The 22719-nt window shown below is 37.2% G+C and overlaps 1 protein-coding gene across 12 annotated transcripts in view; it reads right to left on the reverse strand.

The window, feature by feature from the left end:
* LOC121636589 (R3H domain-containing protein 2) overlaps positions 1–22719 on the reverse strand; it is a 62617-nt gene that overhangs the window by 16057 nt on the left and 23841 nt on the right. For 6 of the 12 annotated variants that reach the window (XM_041980195.1, XM_041980198.1, XM_041980201.1 and 3 more), the window contains 13 exons: positions 13909–14064; positions 12980–13135; positions 12617–12838; positions 10529–10570; positions 8062–8148; positions 7750–7873; positions 5775–5853; positions 5022–5081; positions 4437–4577; positions 3789–3897; positions 2893–2988; positions 1778–1827; positions 1046–1099 (listed from right to left, as the gene is read on the reverse strand). In XM_041980195.1, coding sequence (XP_041836129.1) covers positions 1046–1099; positions 1778–1827; positions 2893–2988; positions 3789–3897; positions 4437–4577; positions 5022–5081; positions 5775–5853; positions 7750–7873; positions 8062–8148; positions 10529–10570; positions 12617–12775 — 1001 coding nt within the window. In that variant the 5' untranslated portion in view covers positions 12776–12838; positions 12980–13135; positions 13909–14064. The remainder of the gene's footprint in view (positions 1–1045; positions 1100–1777; positions 1828–2892; positions 2989–3788; positions 3898–4436; positions 4578–5021; positions 5082–5774; positions 5854–7749; positions 7874–8061; positions 8149–10528; positions 10571–12616; positions 12839–12979; positions 13136–13908; positions 14065–22719) is intronic. The other 6 variants (XM_041980202.1, XM_041980196.1, XM_041980204.1 and 3 more) reach the window with 3 other exon arrangements.

Genomic DNA, 22719 nt, shown 5'->3' on the forward strand with positions numbered 1-22719 from the left:
AATGTGTACCAGGATTTGTTATGGTCTTGGAACCATGAATAGCTTAGCACAAAATCCTGACAACGAAAGAAATTCAAGATGACCATCTGGCATTGTTGCGACAGCTCTTTTATATCAGCTAATCTGAATGCAGCAAGAAGAGATGTCCTGATAAAAGACACTGATGACACTGAAAACAAAACTAAATAAACTCAGTCGACAGAGGCAGTGTTTGGGATTCCAGTGAAGATGAAAATAAAGGGCTTGTTTGTTTGATGAATTCCATCTGTTGCCATGATGGTTCCCAATGCGAAATAGAATAACAAAAGAAACAAAAAAAAAGAATGAAGGGGCTGCAGTTGTTCATCATAGTCTACAGTTAAGATGATATTAATGTTATACAGTGTACATAGTTTAAACATGATGTTGTGCCCAGGCTCACAATGTCCATGTCGCACAGTGTGGCCAACATTAAATTAACAAAATGGCTGAATTCTCCATCTGTAGGCATAATTAGGAAAGCAGTAATAAAATTGTTCTTTGTATCTTTTAGGGTTTGACAGTGTTTGCAAAGGTAATATTAATAACAAGGTACTTGCAAATTATGTGGAATGTATCACTATTTAATGAAAGAACAAAATATGGTTAAAATGAAAATATTCATTACTGATGAAAATAAGTGGAAGTTCTGCCAATTTATATTCAGTTGTAATTTCAGAAGAACAAATTGCTTGTATCTAGTACATGCAATTACTATGAAACATGACATTAACAAACTGCATTTCTAAGCAACAAACAAACAGGTTACTGCCAAAGTGATTCTATATATAAAAATGTAGTTGATGGTGGATGGGTGGAGGTGTAAGGAGGTCAATCAATATCCAGTGAAACCACAAAGCAGCCATGCATGGGTCACTGAAGACCCCACGGTGCAATGCTGGAATAGTAATTATTCAGCCGACTATGCCAAGCAAAGATAATAACCACCACAAGTCACAACTGTCATCACCAAACCACTTTCAAAAATGGGCATGGCAACATGTGTCAGTCAGCAGCACCCGGATACCTAAAGATCTGCCTCCTCTTTTGAGAGCTAGAGCAGTAGCCCTCAGTGGAAAGTCTGTTGGGGTTAACATTAGGAGAAAATGCTCAGGTTACAGGTCTGGATTGGAGAACAGGAAGGAGTTTAAAGAGAGGTAAGATGAAGAGAGGTGGGAGGTAGAAGCAGACACAGTAACAAACTTTTACCCCTGGAAAAAAAGAAGGGGAGGAGGAGGGAATGCACATAAGGCAGAAATTTGAATCATGAAAACCTTAAGCTTCTTCTGTATCAGCATATTTTGTCCAATCTTTAAAACTGAGTGGTGACAGGGCTAGGTATGGAGAATGATTGTAACCTCTGTGTGAGAAGAAAAAGGCTACACTACTAACAAAATGTTCATTAGAGACAGACTGTCAATTTAAAAAGAGAAAGTTAAGGACTAAAATTTGCCACGGAATCGAAGCAAGTGACTATTATAATTACTCAGATATAAAACAGGCAAACAAAGAAATAAATTATTTTCTGTAAATTTTCATTGACAAGCTAATTTTGTGGAAGTTTAACTATACCAAGGAGGCCAGATTTGTATGATGAATCAATGTACATAATTAAATGAGCAAACTTATAACTAACTAACCACATCAATACCTGGGGCTACTAAAAAGAAAAAAAAAGTATAAAAAGAAACGGAAAATAAATAAATAAATAAATAAGGAGTCGTAGGAATCATATATTGAGGAGGATGCATTTTCTTACCTGTTATCATTGATGTATCCATTCTGGGAGGACTGTAAAAAAAAGGACACCTGCACATTATGAAACGCATCATTCTTTTAGAGGCAGCTAGCCTGTTTTTTCTTTCTCTCTCTTTTTCTTATACATCATTCAGACATTTTCACATTTTACACATATGTGCATTTAGGATGTGATATGTCACTTTAAGCAGAGAACATGAGGTTCAGGATGTCCTCAAAGGTCAGATAAATTATTTGCTGGTACAATTTAGTTAAAAGGTCTAACATTTTTTGTCTAAGCTTTTTTTTTTTTACTTTGTTTTTACAACCAAAACTGTCTTAAGGCCCATTTATGCTCAACGCAGAAGACGGATAAGCAGACGGACGGACAGTTTAGTCTGTCTTTTGTGTTGGTTACGCGCGTAAATTGGTTTGTTTTCAGTGAGCTTAGCGATCTGTTGCTTGATGGAAGACGGAGCAGAAATTGCGGGGGCAGTGCTGAGCAGAATAACTGACATGCGACAAGCGAAAGAAACAAACCAGAGAAGAAGAAGAGGATCAGGAAGGGAACAAAAAAGCAGAAGAAGAATGAAGACGAGCAACTGTAGAAATTGCTCAAGCTTTTGAATAAAGGCTATATGTGAGTGTTTAGGGCGTGTTGGGCAGTTGGAAATAACTTTATAGTGGTCCATTACCGTTGTGTTTGAAACTGATGTCGGCTTGCGGGAGTGAACTCTGAACCTAGCACTGCCCACTAGTGGAAGAATTGACTTGGTAACCATGGCAACACAAAAGATGCATGGAAGTATGAGCATTAATGGGCCTTTAGAAGAAAAAAATAAGGCTTTCAACAGATATTCATTTTGATATTTAACAGACATCCATGTATGGAGTATGGTATTTTGCATAGAAATTGGTTCACATTAAAGGGCTAAAATCACAGACAGCCACCAACTTTTAAGTATTTAAATGTATATGTTTCACTATACCAGGTGCTAAACGAATAGTTCTTATTTTCTGACTCGAAACACATTAAAGTTTTACTGTTGCCACAGCTCAGTTACCTTAGATTTTTACAAATCTATCCTAATCTATCATTAACCAATGATTCCTATCCTGCCGAGGTTTAATACTTACTTCTCGGGCAAAGATCCGGTCTCGTACCCGCTGATATTCTTCCTCTCTCTCCTCAATGGACTTGCTACGCCGCCCGTCCTGCAGTGGCACACGGATCTAACATTTGGGAAAACAATTGTGATGGATAAAAATTGGGATTGATTTCGACTATCAGTTATGGATCTCTTGGTCTTTTGCAGCAAAAGATCTGGCCATTACCGTATGTAGCCAGGCTGAACAACTAATCAGACTTGCACATACGCCTCATCTGTAGCTTGTCGAGCTTCTTACCATTACCAAGAGGTGCATCATAAGTTTGACCTACAAGCCTTGTTTTTTGTTTTTTAGAGATGGTCAAAGACACTTGTCTGGCCATAGAGACAGAGTCATCTTCATTGTTGCTCAGCTTTTTGCATCTGCTCATTTTTCCTCTTATAAGATTATTATAAAGTGTTAAATTTAACTGTGAATGGTCAAAAAGCTTTAATTTATTATACAAAAAAGGAAGGGGTCTTACAAAAAACTGCAAATGCAAAACCGTGACTCTTAGACATTTGGAAGCTAGCAGCAAGGTTTACGGAGGTTTATAAGTTTGACTGTAGGATGAAGCCACTACAACCCACAACTGCCAACTCCCACAACAAGATGCTGGGACAGTCTGTGGTATCGGACTGTTAGTTAGACATCTTATTTGCTGACAACCATGCCCTTTTCTATGAACCATCAACTCTAATCTTATCTCAAATTTAATGCAGCAAGATTTAGTGCTGTCTTTACCATATTCTCAAACATTGTATGAGACAAGGTGTTCTGTAAGAAATTACAGCATGAAAGGGAGGAGAAATTACTTTAAATGGTATGGTTGTTTAATTAGGTATACCTGTTATTTTTAAGCATTTAGTGACGTATCAGCCTACCTGATTATCATCTTTGTCCATACTAGCATCATCTCTCTTCAGAATGAATTTCTTCTGAAAGTCCATGTTACGTTCATCTTTGATGTGTTCAGAGAACCTCTGTTCTGGGCTGAAAATAAATAACACATTTGTAAACTTATACATAAACAGGATAAAGCATTTCAAGGAAAAATTATAGTAATGCAGCATCAAAAAGAGTTCAAAAGTTGCTTCACACAGAATGTGAAAATGTTATTTCATCGCAAAATCAAATGTGGCCTGATGTTGTTTGTCTATTCCAGTTTTTCATGATGTGTGTCAACAAAATCCAAATGACTGATTTAAAACCCCTGAAATAACTCATTATTATTTCTGAACATGACTGTCATCCAACACTGGAGAACATTTAAAACCTGCAGGGTAAGATCTAAAATGAGACAGTCTATAGTTATCAGATTCTGCACATATCTAACTGTATTCTTCCAGGAGTCTCAGCTACATGGCTGAGTATCTATAATCCATTCAGAGGATAGCTGCAAAACTCATATTACTTTGTACATTTCTGAACAAAGCAGATAAACTTAAATGGATGTAACCAGATTCAATTTGGTGTTGAAAGAAATGTTGAACAGGGCCATGTTCTGAGTACTCGCCAAGAGCTCCACTCACATGCGTGTGTTGCCTGTCTTGTTGATGATGACAGCCTTGCCAGTCTGATCCACATTGTGGTCCATACCGAAGTAGGCAGCTACACGGTGCAGCAGCATTCGGTGATAAGAAGTCATCTGAGGAAACTTCTTATACTGGTTACTGCAAGCAACACAAACATTAAGCTGTGACAAGCATGTTATTTAAACATAGCGTTGCTAAGAATTGCTAAATGATAAAAATCTCTTTTTTCGGTTGAATTTATTAATGTTTCTTATATAGCACAGCTGTTGGTTTTCTTCTGGAGTGATACTGCATTTACACACAAATTTCTCATAAAAATATAACTCAGGTTCTTTCTACAGAGCATAATATTCGGTTTATTATGTGATCTACCACTTTGAGAAAGACCTGGATAAAACTTAAGTCTAATGATACTATTTTGCTATAAACAGTCACAACCACAAATGTTTTCAGTCGTAAATTGCACCCTAAGGGGTAAATAAGTAAATGTCTGTCTCGTAACCTCAGAAATCTATAAATAAGAAATGAAAGTAGAAGGGCTAAATTTAAATACAAGCGAGTGTCATGAAGACCATGGCTTACTTGTCGTCGTTAATGAACTCCAGGATATCTTGTTCTAGTTTGAGCAGCATCATTCGATCCCTGGTGGGCCATGGGGTGAAAAAAAGATGGAGATCAGAGGAAGGGGACTGAGTCTGACTTAAGTGCAGTAAGCTTACTAACTATAAACTATTATGACAAGCTCCTGAAAATATACTGAAGGGTTTTTCCAAAGTGTGCCATCATTTTTTATGAGATAAAAAAAAAAAAAAAAAAAAAACAGGAGGAAGGACAAGACTTGTCATTTCTCCAACAATATTACTTGCCTGCAAATACAAAAATTTGATTGCAAGGATTACAAAAATTACCTGAACAACCATAATATATTGGTGATCTGTAGTTACGATTCATTATTCACGGCACTATGGCTCTTGGCAATTCAGATTTAGCATCATATCAGCTCATACTGCACATAGACGTCAACACGGCTAAAATATTTCCAAAGAATGAACTATTTGGTTAAGTGAAAAAATATTAGACTAGAGGATTTGATAAATCTGCAAATACTTGTCTAATTCCCAAGATCAATTAAGAACAAAGGAGATTTTTATTTTTATAAATTACATTTTCTTTGTTACAAAATATTTTTGCAGTTTGTAAGATCAAAAGGTTAATTTGTTTAAATTGCATATTAACAAAAATGTACATCAATGAGTACAAAAGCAAGCTCTGGTGATCTACTGCTGTGTTACTCTCATTACTACCTTTAGTCACTCTGTGAGGGTAATCTCATACCTGGGATTGTTTTTCAGTGTGTTGACCAAAAATTCATGCACATCAATGCCCGTGGAGTCCGTGTATTCCTGACTGGAGTCTATCAGAAAAAGAAAAACAGTCTTATAAAAGGAAAAATGTTTCTCAAGTATGAATAGCAATTAAAAAGCTCAGACTGGACGTCAGTCAGGTACCAAGGTCTTAAGACTGCACTCAAACACAACTCTAATGACACCCCTGGTTTTTTAAGGATAAAAACTATAAGCAAATAGCCAGAAGCAAGCTAGCTGTTCCTGTATGTGTACTCAAACTTACACAGATTCACTCTTCAGGGATCGTTTTCATTTATTCTCCACTACACCAGAGAACTGGAGTAGGCTTTTGATTTCTGCTGTCAGTTTAATGACACCTGAAGGGGCCTTGCAGAAAGACAGTAAGGAAGGTAATTAAAAAATTAAGAGGGGAGGATCTCATTGTCTTCAAAAGAAATTAGTCTGAAATGTTATTAGCTACGATATTAGATATAAATTATGTAACTAAAACAGCACTGAGATAACAAAAACATTTTTTAATATTACTGATGCAGAACACAGAACGACAAGCAATGCAGTCGTTTAGGACATGCTGCATTTTATACAATGTTGCAAAGACTTAAGTATAACAATAATAAATAGGTTTTTGTATTAGCTGATGTATATAACACAACACTATATATATGTCTTAGAACATCATCATCTGAGCAGTTAATGAATGAGTGAAAGCAGTTAAAAGGCACTGCAGTTGTTAACGAGAATATCATTTTAAAGAAGACTGAACAGTGATTTTATCTGCTTTTCTTCTTTTCTTTCTTCTATTTCAATTATGCAGTTGTTGCCTCTTATTATTGTTGTGTTTGGGACATTTTTGGGTTGCAAATTTTGTGCAGAACCTGATTAAAGTGATGAGACACCAGTCAATGACAAAGGTATAAACTATGGCAGCAGAATTAGTTTAAATGACCATTTCCTTCATCCTTTCTTTTCTTCAGTTTATGTCTACATTTATTTTTATACTCCTTCAACAGGAACTTAAATATTTAATACCACGATGCAGGAAAAAAATAAAAATAACTTCTATAATTTAATGCATTTGTGGACAGTAACCAATCAGTATTAGCTAGTAGCAGTTAACATGACAGAAAAAAAAGACAGAGTAGATTGAAACCAGTTTGTGCTGAATTAATCCAATAAAAAAAGACATGAAATCAAAAGATTTAAACTATGTATTCATTAACCACCGGTGTCATTTTAAGTAACACAGATTGATACAGTCGACCATCACTTATCTTTTGTTTTGTCTCTTTTTCTTTCTCTTTTTAGAAACTTTATCTTCAAATAATCAAGATCAGAATTTTATTTAAAATTGAAATCATTAAAAACAAAATTGATCAGTGTCATTACTGATCCTTTAGCCGAGGACCTGAGGTTGCATTCACACCGGCCTTGCTGATTGGTACCCTAGTTCACAACCGAAACAGACATTGTGTGTGGGACAATAGCTGGCTCTGGCAGGGAGAAATGGCTCACGATCAGATGTGGAAGAACCCAGTAAAAGTTCTGACAGAAATATGGTCAGTCTAAGATTGCCAGGATTTGATGAAGCTTCATGTTTTGCTCTTATATGTTGAAAACACAAGTTCTCATACATTAAACATTAGATGAGCGAGTATTCTTCTGTTTAGTTGTGTGTCTTGGCTTCTCCTTCAGTAATTCTTGATGCAGCGCCACCTCTGGCGAGGAGAAGCCTGCGTTATTTAAAAGGTCCGGTTTGTTTGAGCATGTGCAGTGTGAAAGCAAACTCGCACCAGAAGAACGTTGCAACCCTCGCCTAAAACGAGTCCCCAATCGTACCAAGTCAAGCAGACTATCCTGGTGTGAATGCACTCCGGGGGGTGAAATTTTGAACTAAAAGCTAAATAGGTTTTGTATTGCTTCACTACAACCAAGATGCATCTTACCACGTGACAACATCTTCCGGGGAGTCTTGTCCTTCTTCTCCTTCTCTTCATTTTCATACTCATCCTTTGAGGACTTTTCCTCCTCTTTGTCTGATGGACAGCTGATGTGAAGTTGGATGATGTCCTAGAAAAATCATATTAAGTAACAATGAAAACTGATCTTTAATAATCTTTTATTTAATTCAATCACTGTTCAAGACTTTAAAGATCAGACGTGGAAAAAACAGTGTTGGGAAAGAATAACTGTACCGTAGTAGCACTACAGGTTATAGACTGAGGTTTCTGATAATGGTTAGAGAAAAAGAAAAGTACCGATTCTGGAGGTCCGTCATTAGAGAATGGAGCAGAGGACTCCTCACATACCGCCAGACTCCGCACCAACTTCAATTTGGCATTGGACTGAAACACGGACACAGAAATATTATCTCTGAGGCTCTCTTTTTTCTTTGTCTATTTGTTGTTTATTTTTTAGATTTTCAGAGAAAAATCTAACAATTTTAAAAGAAATTTCTTGACACTGATCATTGCACACACTGTTCAATGTTAGAAGCTAAAAAAAAAAAACTACCTCAATAACCCAGTAAGCAAAAACTCTAATTCTATTACTGACGAGGGTTAAAAACAGAACAGTCATTAACCACTGCTGCTTCAGTAGGACAAATTGTAATGGTTGACCCTCAGACTATGTTCCCCACTCAGTTTTGTCTTTTTATAAACTTTATCTTCAAATAATCATCAGAATTTTTTATTGACAATTCAACAATTAACAAATTTACCTGTTTCATTACTTTCTGCAGTGAAATTTCATCATAAAAAATGAATTTTGTGAAATCATATAGTAAGTTATGTATAGAAAGTCAAGTTTTTTTCCCAATTGATGTTCTGTTAGCTCCTCGCTGTACCTAGGTACACACACAAAGATTATCGGGCTGTTTTTGTCCTGATTCTCCCCATTTCTGACCAAGGATGGTAAACACCTGATTATCTTAGCTCTTATAGGATTTTCCTATAAGATTATCATTTGGTCTGAGGTGTGTTACGAGCAAATTCGTCCCAACAATCGGCTCCGAAATGGGTCGTGGTCGACAATCGGAAGTATTGAACTATTCAATATTTACAACCAAAAATCTTTGCATGTGTGTGAGGAAATCCAACGACTCCTGTGTTATCACTCTGTGACGTGGAACGAAATGTAGCCAATCAGAGAGCGAGCTGACTGAGGAGCAAGGAAGGATATAAAGTCCATGTTCAAGCTGTCTCCAGTCTTATTTTTTCCTCATCCACCTCCTCCTCCTCTCTCTCCTGTTTATGTCACTAGTACTAGAAGTCTCTGTTGTTGTGTTTATCGTTCAAGCTGAGGAGTAGTTCGCATGAGCATATATTTACCCAAAAGTTTTTTTTTTTTTTGACACGCTAGCAAAAGTAGGCAACATTTATCAGACTCATGTCAATCAGATCCATGTCTCTGTCACGTGAAGCTGAAGAATGAAAAAGGTAACAACAACCTATTTCAGTTAAATATTGTTTGTCTTTATTTCCTGTAACTTTCAGCTAGTTATCAGACAAAAGGAAGTACAGGGCATCTTCTTTAAATCGTCGCTGGTATGCAGATGATGGAGACACAGGGCTGATCATTGATGGGCCATGAATGGGATGAGAGAAATTATGGCTCTACACAGGCACTAAACAGGCTCTAAAACACAAATCAGAGCAGGACCCATCACTAACAAATAGTTGACAGGAGGTAGAAAGGATTTAATATTCAGATATGCAGGGGCGGGTCGAGAAAGGTTTTGATGGGGGGCTCTGATCAGGAAAAGGTTGGAATAAATAAGATATATTCTTTTTAAGGTTTTGATTTTATGTAATACTGAACTAATTATTACAACTAAAGTGATTTTCTAAAATAAAAATGTGAAGAAAAACCCAAATGAGCAACAGCTTGTTCTTTCTGTTGATACAATACAGTAAAAACTGGCATATTTTAGGCATAATCGTGAATGGTGATTAATCATGATTAATTCATTTGTAAGCTGTGACTAATCTGATTTAATATTTGAATAATTTGACAGCCCTAGTTTTTATGGCATGAAAAGAAGCTTATAAATGGCACAAGCCTTGTAAGATTGTAAAGCTGACTTCAAAACCTGAATGATAAATATATTAGAGGACATGCTGAAGGAAGATACGGAGAACACAGTTTCAATAGCTAATGATGGTAAGTCACTTTGAACTATGTACTAAAACTGAAAGCAGAATAAAATTTATCCAAGCAATCCAAATTAAAAGACAATGTTTTTCCTTAAATACTCTTTCAAAAGAAGCATGACAAACAAATTAAACATGACATTTCCCACTAGAAAGCATTTACCAAATTTAAAGACAAATAACTTTAGACTCTAATCAAAAAGTTTTTGTTGATGGTTTGATTGCACTGAATTAATGAAAGTTTTAATGAAAATGGTGTTCTACAGCTCTCCAAATAACAGTGTCTGTGAGTAGATGGACTGATGTATCCAATTATCTTGTCAACAAACAGTTATAATTGATTATTCATTTAGCCTTACTGCAGTCACTAGCATTTCACACTACTCATCAGAGTTAAGGTTTAAATGAAATAAAAAGGGTAGGTCACTCTCGTTGAGAGCATTATAGTGTTAATAATGGAAGGTTATCTTACATAACAAACCTGCAAGGTTTATTTTAAGGAGCAAGACTATAAAGTAATTTTAGAAAACTGGCCACCTTAGTTTTTTTTTTTTAAGAATAAATCACTTACCTTGGCTCTTTTCCTGCCATGGCTGTGGTTAGGAGCTCGCTTCTGCAAGAAGAATTTGCTATTTTATACAAATTTAATAGGAGGAAACAAACATGCATGTGTGTGTATATATATATATATATATATATATATATATATATGTGTGTGTGTGTGTGTGTGTGTGTGTGTGTGTGTGTGTAAGTAAGTGTGTGTGTGTGTGTGTGTGTGTGTGTGTGTGTGTGTGTGTGTGTGTGTGTGTGTGTGTATGTGTGTGTGTAGACAAACAGACAGACAGATAGATAGATTCTGCTGACAAGGACTGGCTTAAAGAGTGATTTTTGTATATATCTGTTTTTCTCTTCATGTTTTTGATGTCTGTGTTGTCGCCTGTTTGCATGAGAGAGGAGCTCTTAACACAGCCGACAAGATGCAGCTTCAAAGCTCAGAACACAGCCGAGAACAAAAGTGAGTTTTGGTGATTTCTTACTAATTTTAACATACAGAAAACACCTGGTATTCCCATGTACAAATAAATAAGTCTCTATGTGTTTTTATGCATTCGGAGTGCCGAGGAATCTCGTTACACTAATATGTGTAATGACAAAGGCTTTGAATTTGAATTTGAATGAGCAATTTCTAAAATACTTGTTGAACAAGCGCAAAAGACTTGTTCACACAAATGTAAGACCACCCCTACTTTGTTTGTAAAAATAAACTATAAGGGTTAACATTAGGGCTGGACAATAATTCGATCATTTTTATCAATCAAAAGATGTGTGGTGTGATAGGAAATAAAAATAGGGATCGATAAATAGTTCCATATAAAACACAGTTTCCCCTTCTTTTTCATAATAGCCTATCACATAGTTTATAACTAGTCATTACTTCCTCCCAACTAATCACAAACACAGACCCAGGCATGCTCTTTCACCAAGCCCCCACCTTTCTCAAACCACAACAGAGAAAATGTGTATTGCAAAAGATGTTGCAGCAAGGAGAGGCGGAGGAAATTGTTATGAAAAAAGTTGGGGGTGAGAATACCCCGTAGTGATGCCAGGCTGAAGGGTTAGTTTTTTCTTTTTGCCTACAGTTTGTTTTGTTCCTGTTGAATGGTGTTTGTTTACATAGTAGCCTAGTCCTACCAGTTTCTGAGCTACCTAACAGCCAATTTCCACTGGGTCCGTGTGCGTGCCACAGAGGTTTTACTCCAACCTCTACGGTGCGTCAACTCACACCGGGAGTGTGTCAGGGGAGGAGCGCCCGCGAAGGCAGGCGACCTAGCTGGATCCGAGAGATCACAAAATCACAGGAGAATTGGAGAATCTAGTAATTCTTCACTTCCAAGATAAACATCTTGTCAGGGAGTCAAAGTGTTTTTTTTTTCCATCATATACGACAATTAATTAATAGCAAATCTGCATGGGGGATTTTATTTTGAAATGTACTGGATGCTTTACAGTGCTCCCGTGTCTGATTTCCTGTCTGGCCCTATCTGAACTGATAAGCTTGACACATTCATGCTGGCGGTCCTAACGAAACTGCAACGCCACTGGCACACACACACCCATTTGAAATTGGCTGTGAAACTGGTAGTGTGTTAGTCCCACCAACAGAAGCTATTCTATTTATTTATTTGTTGTTTAATTTATTTTTGCTCAAAAGGTTATTTCAATGTGTATCAGATTTTTCTGCTCACTTTAGTCTTGTTTGTCAGTACTCACTGGCGTCACTCGGGTCTTAAAGTTAAATTTCAGCTATGGTTAAAAAGGTCACTGAATGAAGGGTTGAATATGAATTCAATGTTTGTATGTTCGTTATTAAAAGTAGGTCATTAAGCACTAGTAATGGCCAGGGCTGCACTTAAAATACATTTTTAAATTTTTTTTTATTATTGATCAATATGATTTTTTTTTAACAGTATGCTTTTTTTCGTCCAGCCCCAGTTAGCATACCAGTATAATTAATGTTTATGGTATTTAAAAAACCCTAATAGATGCATGTCCAGACAAAAGGAAGGGCATCGTCTTTACTATACAGATTATAATTTTCCATGATGATGTATGTAAGTCTTGTAATTCTTTCAGAATTCAAATGGTCACTTTCTGCTACCTGTGCATCCTGTGGGGAGCCATCATCTGGCTCCAGGACCTCTCCTGTTCCTTCCTTGGTACCCTGTGGTTGAGGGGGGGTCTTGCCTCGACTGCAGGGCTCAATAAGTGGCCCACTCTCTCCCTCCTGCTGGATGTCCGTTGTCAGGCTCACTGACATCTTCTTAGGGGAGGGGGAGAGGGTGGGAGTGGGGAGGGGGTTGGGTGTAGGACCCAGGAGTGGCTGTAAGAAAGGAGGCAGCAGAAAAGAAAGAAATTCTAGACTGCAAGAGAAAGGCAGATTTTTTTTTCTTCCCTTATCAATAAATGACCATGAAAAAGTGAAAAAAATACATGCTGGTAAATCCAGTTCTTTATTGTATACCTGTAGGTGGTACCAGATATGTGCTGGACTCTAAAATGAGTCTGGATAGGAACACAAGCAGAAAGATGAGGGGAACCCACTAAGGTAATGTACTGGGCTGGGCTGCAGCAGGCGGCGAAGTGCAGTCCATAGCAAGCCTTTGCCTTGGCGGTGGGGCTGCAAGTAAGAACACTTAAAAGTTTGGAAGGAAAAAAACAACTCCTTTAAGAAAAAAAAACATTCAATCAGTTATACAAGTACATTCTGTAAATATCTTTTCACACTACTTTTTTTAAACTGCATGTTCAGAATAAGCAGCTTTATTTTGAGGAAGAAAAAGAATGTACTGTTAAAAAGCCATTTCATTCGATAAATTGTCTCCAATCTGACACAGACTACTGAAAATTAAAACAGTAGATAAAGTTAAAGGTGAAAGTTAATTTAAGGTGTAGTAGCATATGTACAATGGCCCTAATTAAAACTCATAAGCTGACTGAGTGACCAGACTGTACAAAGAAGTGAGAAAACACCCACCTCTTCTTCTATAAACTGATGGATAAATTTAGCATCAGATCACTCAGTCCTGTTAAATATGTTTTGCATTATTCAAAATCAAAAATTAAAGATTAATAAGATTAAAATAATTAATCTATTAAGAGTTAATTAAGCCCTAGATTTTTTTTTAAATCCTGGTTGAATTATCAATATCAGTATGGTATGGGTGCATTTACATCCTCTCTAAACATCTCTTTTGTAAAACAAAGAAGCATTTACAACAACACTACTAACTAATAGCAAACCAATGAAATAATGATAACATTTAGGTACAATTTTCCTGATATAGGCACAAAACTGCTAAAATTACACATTATTTATTAGGATACTATTAACAACAACATGCACAAATTGAAAAAAGAGCATTACAAATATATATATGTATATATATTTACAGTGATCAGATGAACTGAAGAGGCAGCAGTTTGCCAGCCAGAGAAGGGGGTAAAGGAACACCAACGGGCCAACCGCCACCTCAGAGGTCGTCTGGGGCCTCTCTTCTCTGCCTTCGGCTTACTGCAGCAGCATGATCTTGCCTACAGTCAGGAGCCCTGGAAACCATAAGCAGAGGAAGACACGGATGACGTCATGTTTCACACAGCTGCGTGACTCATCGCTGCTGCTGCTAATTCTGGCAGGGAGGGGAGCGAGCAGATGAGACATCAGATCTCACTGGCACACTGGTTTTAAAAATGAGCACCCGAGTGCTCAACTGTTCATTGTTTGTCACTATATGAAATGCATGTTTTTACAATGGGGGTACCACTCTGAATGAAAGGAAAATGTTTTTTTTTTTTTTTTTTTAAAAGGACACAATGAAAATGTTCATATCCTTCAAGGGACATTGTGTAAAATTTTCTGCTGTTTACTGACCAAAATTGATATCTGCATGTGTATCTGTCTTGTCATTGGTGTGTTATGACCACCACTACTGATCTGACACATTACCCTGGGTAGAATAACAGTAGTTTCTGCTAAAATACGCCAGCCTCGTTGGTACAGGAGTGTATGTTTACATGGTTTCATTGCTTTCATTGTCATGGTAAACACCGGCTTTCAGTCGCGGTTAAGCCTGGCTAAAAGCTGGTGGTAAGGCTTTGTGAGCTGGATTTTACTTTGACATAAAGCCAGTGCTGCATCGAGGCCAGTTTCCTTGTCAAGATCCGTCCCCCATATAAGAGCCATTCTTTCTTTGAAACACAGAGGACTGATATCTGACAGTATGATATTTCCAATATTTATGAAATCGTGAACCTCTTCACTAGAGAAACACTCCATGAACTCAGATGGCATGCTTTCATCAGTGTTGTTGAGGTTTTTTGAGACATGATAGCTATTGCTGTGTTTGAAAAAGTCAGATGCTAGAATGTGATACATAATTCCACCGTTTGATGGAAGTAATTCTTACACAATGTCCATTTAAAAAAAAAAAAGTCATTACAACAGAAAGATGTTTAATATGAAACATTTTTTTTTCTATATCAACTTCTGTTGGACTCTCTTCCACACTTCCTGCAATCTGTTGTTTTTAACTTTTTTTACTTTATTAATCCCAATTGGGAAATCAGCCTCTTTTTAATCTTAATCTTCTTAATTTTAACATTTATTAATCACAAATGAAAATGATCCTCAATATATTTTGACATTTTTCCAACATGTCACAGATCCACAAACTAAAGCACATCGTTACCACCAAATAATCCATCTTTCCAGCCAGTATTAGCAGCAGAAATTTTATCCTTGTTGAAATCCAGATAAAAAAAAAAAAAAAAAAGTTTGCAAAAGAATCCAATAGTGTAATAAAGCTTTAGCAAGCAGAAATACTGGGATCAGGAGTTCACTTTGTATAAAAACAGTGAGTGCCATTCATGCAAGCCCCTATCTGTAATAGGGCTGGGCAATATATCAAGATTTTCAAATACATCGAGACTTCATCAGACGCAATATACGCACGTTGAATGTTATTATTTACGTCCGGTAATCCCACGCATGCGCACTATGCTGGAGGGCAAAAAGCTCTGCTTTCGTGATGACCATAACATTGTAGTGTACAAGTATATCATCATTTTGACCAAATCTGTTCACATAATGAAAACTAAAGATTTAGGTATTACTAATTTAGATCATCTTTGTGTAGATGATCGCGAAAGGTACAATGCAAAGCTAACTGTATTTAGCGAAAAGCTTACAGACCCATTTAAAATAGCTGACGATCTATGGGTTGACAGTCCTCAGAAATGACCGCCAGTTCAGTATGGCGATATCTACAACTACCTCATTAACACGCCAGGAATTTATACAGCAGAGGCGATGAAGGCATACAAGTCACTAGATGGCTATAACTTCTTTGTGTCTGGACATGTGGGGCAGATATTGTACCACAGCAATGAACACATGAACGTAGTGTGTTTCTTAAAGTGTGCCGTAATGCCATCGCAGAAGATAACCGACAAGAAAGGGAAGCATCAGGTGTGGATCTGCTTGGAAAAATTAAAAGGCTACGTAGTGTCTGCCCACTGCACATGCAAAGCAGAGTAAGAATTCATATCCAGTCGCATTCTCCACTGCTTTCGGAGTTTTACATCCGCTGGAAACCTATTAAATTTGACATGACTGTCCCTTCTTTCGTCTATTTGTGCAGCCTACAGCGCTACACGTGTTAACCATACTGATTTAATAATATTTCAGGGCGAGATTTAGATTTAGCGTAACTTGCTGTCAACTTCACCTCTTCTGACAGTGGAGGGCACCGGCTTTTTTGCCCTCCAACTGGAAACTGGGTCAAAGAGCAAGTGGGCGTGACGTCACTTGTCAACGTGCCTATAGAAGGAAGCAATATCGTTTATATCGAGATAGCCTGTTTTGAGTTAAATGCATCTTTTCTTCTGCATTTTGCATAGCTGTATTTTGTTATGGTCATTGAAAAGTATTTTTAATTTATTTTGTTTTAGGAGCATTTAATTTAATATAAAGGTACTTTAATTTCAGTCAGCTGTTTTAATGCACATGTGCTGCTGATCCTTAATAAAAGTATATTTGGCACTAAAGGCTGTAATATGACAAAAAAAAATATATCGAGATATATATCGTATATCGTGATTCAGGTAAAAAAAATATCGAGATATAAGATTTGGTTCATATCGCCCAGCCCAAACCTGTAACACTAAAATGTGTGGCAGGATTGATGAGATGAGGAACAAATGAGGTAGGGATTCCCAGAGTGGAAAAGACCCAGGCTATGCAGTAGCAAAGGAATCGTCAGCAGCAGCATCATTGACCAGGACACCCACATTCCCCAACCTCACTCTGCTTGCAGAAACCCGCCAGACAGCAGCACAGAATACAGCCAACCGGTAATGTAGGTCTGACTCATTCATTTTGAAGTAGTCCTCGCTTTGCCAGCTCAAAAACTTTCTCTCTCGCACAAAAGGAGGGAACGGTTTTGGATGACAAGGCTACAATTAATTATGCATTTTAAATGTCAGTCTTAACTTCCAAGGCTGAGCAGACAAGTAGTGGCTTAATGAATAAGGAGGGGCCGGCCAAAAAAGAAAAAAAGAGAAAGTACAAGAATCATCAGCAACTGGGTGGTTGTGAATGAACCAGCTTTACCCATCGTCTCTGCCTCCACCAATCCCTCAGGTTCCCTAAGTTTTGTCATCAACATTCCCCATACCTTCCCCCAACACACACAATCCATCCACAGGGTTGTCAAGGAGATTTAACATGATTTTCAAACACTGTCACTGTGTTGAGTGAGTATAGTTAAAACAGACAATGAAATAAAAAATAGATATATGGATTAAAGTCTGCATAGAGAATTACATAGAACCAGAATGAAAAGAAAGGGGTGAAAAGGTTAGAGAAAATGATAAGCCATGTGTATATAAAAGCTTTTTTTTGTTTGTTTTATTAAGGCTGAAACAGTATTAGTCTTTGATACAGCACTATGTGTCATTAATTTTCCAGACCCTGCTATATCAAGTCCTAAGATGTAACATTACTGAGGTCAAACTGATAAAGTCTCTACTCCTGTTACCAAAAGGTTATTACCAACAGTCAACTAAATAGACATTCACCTCAACACATTAAAAATTAAAAGTTTAAAAGTGTGGCAACTAAATTTTGGGTGCAATCTCCAAAATTATAAAAATAACTATAAAAATATTCATAGTATTTCTTCTTTTTTTTTTGGCACCAGATTGTACAAATCAACTCAGTTAACAGAACTGTGCTCGAGCAAAAGATTTAAGGTGGCATTTGAGCACTGCCAAAACAGTTAGTAGTCTCTGAGCACTGAAAGAAAAAAATTACCTATATCTGCATTTGTGTTAAAATGAAGTAATTTAACTTTTAAACCGTCATGCAAGTGTCCATCTGTGGAGCCATTATTTAAACACAGACAGACTTTAAGTCAAGGGTCAACAACAACCACTGTTTTTTTGAGAAAGCACATTAAGCACCAAAACAAACAAACTCCATCGATGAAAAGCTCAGAGAACAGCTTCATCAAACAACTTTCAGTATGTAACACTTAGCTTCACTCCAACTCAGAGCAGATCTGTTTCCATTTTGGCTGCCATCTTTTCCACAGCAGAGCAAAGCTTAACACACAAACACCACCAACACAACCAAGAAGTCCACAGCTTTGGGACTTGTATGAATTTTAATACTCTGTCCTTAAACCATTGCTCCTACCACCATGCTTTCTGAATAAATGAAACAAAATGTGACCACCCCTGCCATCAATCAGTCCCCATCAGCGAATCTGCAGCATGTGCATTACTGGCCTTACACGCTTCAATGAACCCTCCCGATGACAGGCGACCAGCTAAAGCACACACGTCATACGCTGCCCTTCTCACTGGGTTAAGTTACCACATGAAGAGTGTTTACTAAAGGAGCCCTGAGTGAAACAAGCGGGTGGGCTTGTGCTGAAGGAGATAAACAGAGTTCTTATCTGGTCAACACTGAGTCTATCAAGACAGGCATAATGTATATGTCCACTTCCGACAGTAAGCAACCCTAATCAAATATCCCATGCCAGTGTGAACTCCTTCAAACGTCGCTGTTAAGAGTAGAGACAGTGTTTATATTAAGTCTTTAAAGACATAAACTTATCATTCAAGGGACATTCAATCCAATGCCTTTTACAGAAACTTATCAATTTTAAAACAATCAGAACAGATTGATGATTTAATGTACATAAATTACACATTACTGTTAACAAAAGCCCATATGAATTTATCTGCCCAACTGTCCAGTTAACCCTGATAAAGTTGGCAACCAGTGTGCAAGTCAACAGAGAACAAAGTGTATATTCTTATTTCTCTCTTAGTAACGAGGAGCTGCTGCTTAGATTAAATATTTCATTCACGGAATTACTTTAAATTTCGCAATGGAGAAGCATGCGTAGCAAACCTGCCTCCCTATTTTCTCTGCAGAGGCTGAATGAGAGATGAGTGGAATGGTGAATGGAGGCGCAGAATGCTGCAAAAAGGAGTGAGCACGCATGTACAAACCCACAGAAGGAAGTGGGAGAGACACACAGGCAGCTCGACCCAATTCATCTCTTCTGTATTCAGCTGCGCACCTCGCCCAATTGACGTCAGAGGGAACTCATCTCACAAAAGGCAGTAAGGTTATGTCTTCACACGGAGGAGACTGATGTGTGTAGTAATGGCAGAGTTTGTGCAAGCTCACTGTCTGCACATATTATATTTCAGCAGCCCTCGGAGTGAGAGCGCACCAGGGCTTGTCTGTGTCAGAGAGGATTCCCCTTTGCGTTGGTTGCACAATTTCAAACAGGGCGGAGAAAAAGGGGGCTGGCGGAGCACTAAGGACTTCACAATAGCCCAGGTACACTTACAATAGGAAGGAGCCTGTCTTCACTTACAGAGAATATGGATAGATAGCCAAAAAACATTACTACTTTTACTAGAGTTCTTTATATAAGCTGTTACAACAACACAATATATTAGAAAAAGAAAGACAGAGATAGGAACTCAAATGACAGCAGCAACAAGGACATGAAAATATAGACAGAAACACAAACTGTGAAAAGCTCCGGAAGACAGGATTTCTCTTCTTCCATTTAGGTCTACTTCAGCTGTCCTCCCTGCCACCCCTTCTCTTGTTTCTTTCTCACTGCTATGAGAATACCCCATCCTGCCTTCATCCCCTCTACATCAACCCCTCCCATCAATACCTCTTTCCATCCACCCACCACTGAACGTTAGCTCTCTCCCTTGCTTTCTTCCTCTTTTAACGTGTCTTCTTAAATTGTCAGGCCTGCTGCTGACGCCATCCTCCTCCACTCACCCAGCCCACTCAGTCCTGTGGGACGAGCTATGACTCATTCTCTCCTTCGTTCCTTCCTCTCCCTCCCTAGTTACCTGCCTGCCTTCCTGTATCTCTCCTCCAGTTTCTCAAAGAAGTTATTACGTATTTCTAGTTCTTTGCTGCAAATGGTGAAACATACAGAAAGTGTATAGAGAAAATACACTGAAAGAGTACAACAAAAGGAGAAGATGGGTGAATGTTGATCATGTTAATAACAGCTTCTGCAAAATGAAGGCATGCCACAAAAAAAAAAAGGATTCAGAATGTAGATGTATTATTGATGAAGGTAACAGAGCATGAATGTGGGTAACAGAAACAAATACTAAATTTTATGTGGCCAAATTAAACAAGTACATACAAGTACACAAAATGAAATAAATCAGATCACTACATTTATTTCTTTATTCTTATACTTTTAACTACAAAAGAAACTAAAAGCTATATAAACAGTTTATTATAATTTGTGAAATTAGGCTCCCGTATAGGGTGACGGCTAAGATGCCCCTACCAATTACACATATACAGATATCAGTTTTGTATGGAAGCCCTGGAAGTCAAGGTTATCACATTTTCTTACTTCAATCTATTTGGTTTTCTCCCTCACACAACACAGTTTGTTCTCTCAAATAAATGGCTAAAAAGTTACTTAAGTAAAGATGAGGCTTGGCAACCAGCTTTTTGTTGCAGAGCTACAGTTACGATCTTTCTGCAACAGCTTTCAAGTGCATCCTCCTTGGGTGTCTGTTTCATTTCACATGCACAGCGCTGTTTGAGTCGTTTTCAACTTCATTTCAGAAGCACTTTGAACCAATGCCTGATTTTTCACATAAATCTCAAATGATGCAAAGCTGCTCATACAGTCTCACAACTTCCATCCTTTTTGCTGTTGCCTAGCAACCAGTGTAACTTCTCCTCTTAGGTGCTTCTTATCCCATTTTCTACTTATATTTTTTACTACCTTTGTTATTTTCTTGGTATCAACAAATTGTGAACTAGAATTTACAGATTTAACATTTTTTTACCTACAATAATCTATATAAATCAATATTTAAATTATAACACAGCTATAACACATTATGCAATATGTTATACTGTATAATTTTATTTTATCTGCTAAATGAATGTTTGTTTGTGGCATTCTAAACATTTTATTACTCTGCCAAAAGCAGTTTAATGTAAAAGAAAAAAAAGGAAAATCAGTCACTGACTTTCCTGCTTTAAACTATTAAATCTGTCATGAATCTGTTTGCAATAAACCAGGGCTTGAAATTTCATATTGCATGTGAATGTTTGTGTACGTAAAATTGGAGTGGTACACCTAATTTTTGACCGCTAACTAGCCCTGTTGCAAATTTAGTAACTTTGTCACAACATTTGGTGAGTATTTAGACTCCTCTCCTCTTTTCAAGAAAGAGTCTAGGAATAAATCGAGAGACTTTTTCTGGTGTTTAGGAGACTGATGTGAAAGTGTTTATCGTTCCCTCTCCTCTCAATGAACAGCAGTGCTGCCGTAGGCTCATCCCCCATCAGGAAGCACTCACGGGTCCTCATACCGCCGTACCTCCCACCTGCACTCAGAGCTGAAGATATTTAACTCAGACTGAAAATGCATCGTGCATAAGTAAAGCTGCCATTAGCAGATCCTGCACTGGTTTACAGTCAGATATTAATGCCTACAATTTGAACAGACAAAAACATTTAAAAAGTTAAAAGTACTTTCCTGTAACACGTTTTAGACAATTAAAAATAGGGTTGGGCATGTTAACAGAGTATTATCAAATTAATGCATTAATTAATTAATTATTTAATGCTGACAATTATTTAATCAAGAATTAAAGCAGTTTTGTTTTGTTTTATGCATTTTTCGATGTCTGCTGCTCACTCTGAATGCACATCCATATAAATCACCAGTAACAGGGGGATGGTATGGTCGTCATCTTGTGTCTGCCATTATGATCGTGTGTGCTGCTGCAGCATTCACCTGAACAGCCATCTGTTGACGTTTCCACACAAAGAAATAATTTGTACACTCAAAAACTCGCTCCTGACATACTTTTATAATTTAAGGGAATTACTATGGAAAGTTTAAATTCAAAACATTTTTTTACAGAGTTTTGCTTTAAGTTTAGAAGTTTTAAAAGTGATCTCTTGCACAGGCTAAACATGTCATCCTTGTCACTTTAACTTGCACTGTATATATTTCAAAAAAGGAATTTTGAGAGAAACTGTTGAATTGTAGATTAATTAGATATTTAAACAAGTCTCAGTTCATCATTGCTTTTTGTTTTTAACATCACTTCCTCCCTCAAAATCTAGAAGCACTGGGAATCTAATCCTGCTCTTTGTTCCAACAGTGAAACACAGCTGATGAAATTCATAATCATATACTGTTCCCTGTGTTCAGAAGGAAGGCAGCTTCACACAGCTTTGAAATTCATCCTGGTGTCTTATTTCCTTTTATCTCATAAATCCTGAAATTTAGAAATAAGCCTTTTTAAACAAAAAGTTTTGCCATTTTGTTTATATTGAGCTACATCTAATATAAAAAAAATTGTTTTGAATTTTGCATAACTAAAAATTTTAATCATTTCCCAGCACCAAACATGACTTAAGAAAACTAAACTAAAAAACACTTTTATGTGTTTTAGTTTTCAATTTTAAATTTAAGACTAATATTTCACAAATTTGGGTCGTACACCTAAATTATTTTTCCCATGTACACCAGTGCACCTTTACCCAAAAATGTATTTTAACCCCTGAATAAAACGCAGCCACTAATGACAGTAAGACCAACTACACACCAGCTGTGGCATCTTAACACATTATAGGATGCATACTGTCTACATGACAAGCATGTCTACAGC

This window comes from Melanotaenia boesemani, chromosome 3 (assembly GCF_017639745.1).
Source record: "Melanotaenia boesemani isolate fMelBoe1 chromosome 3, fMelBoe1.pri, whole genome shotgun sequence".
NCBI lineage: Eukaryota > Metazoa > Chordata > Actinopteri > Atheriniformes > Melanotaeniidae > Melanotaenia > Melanotaenia boesemani.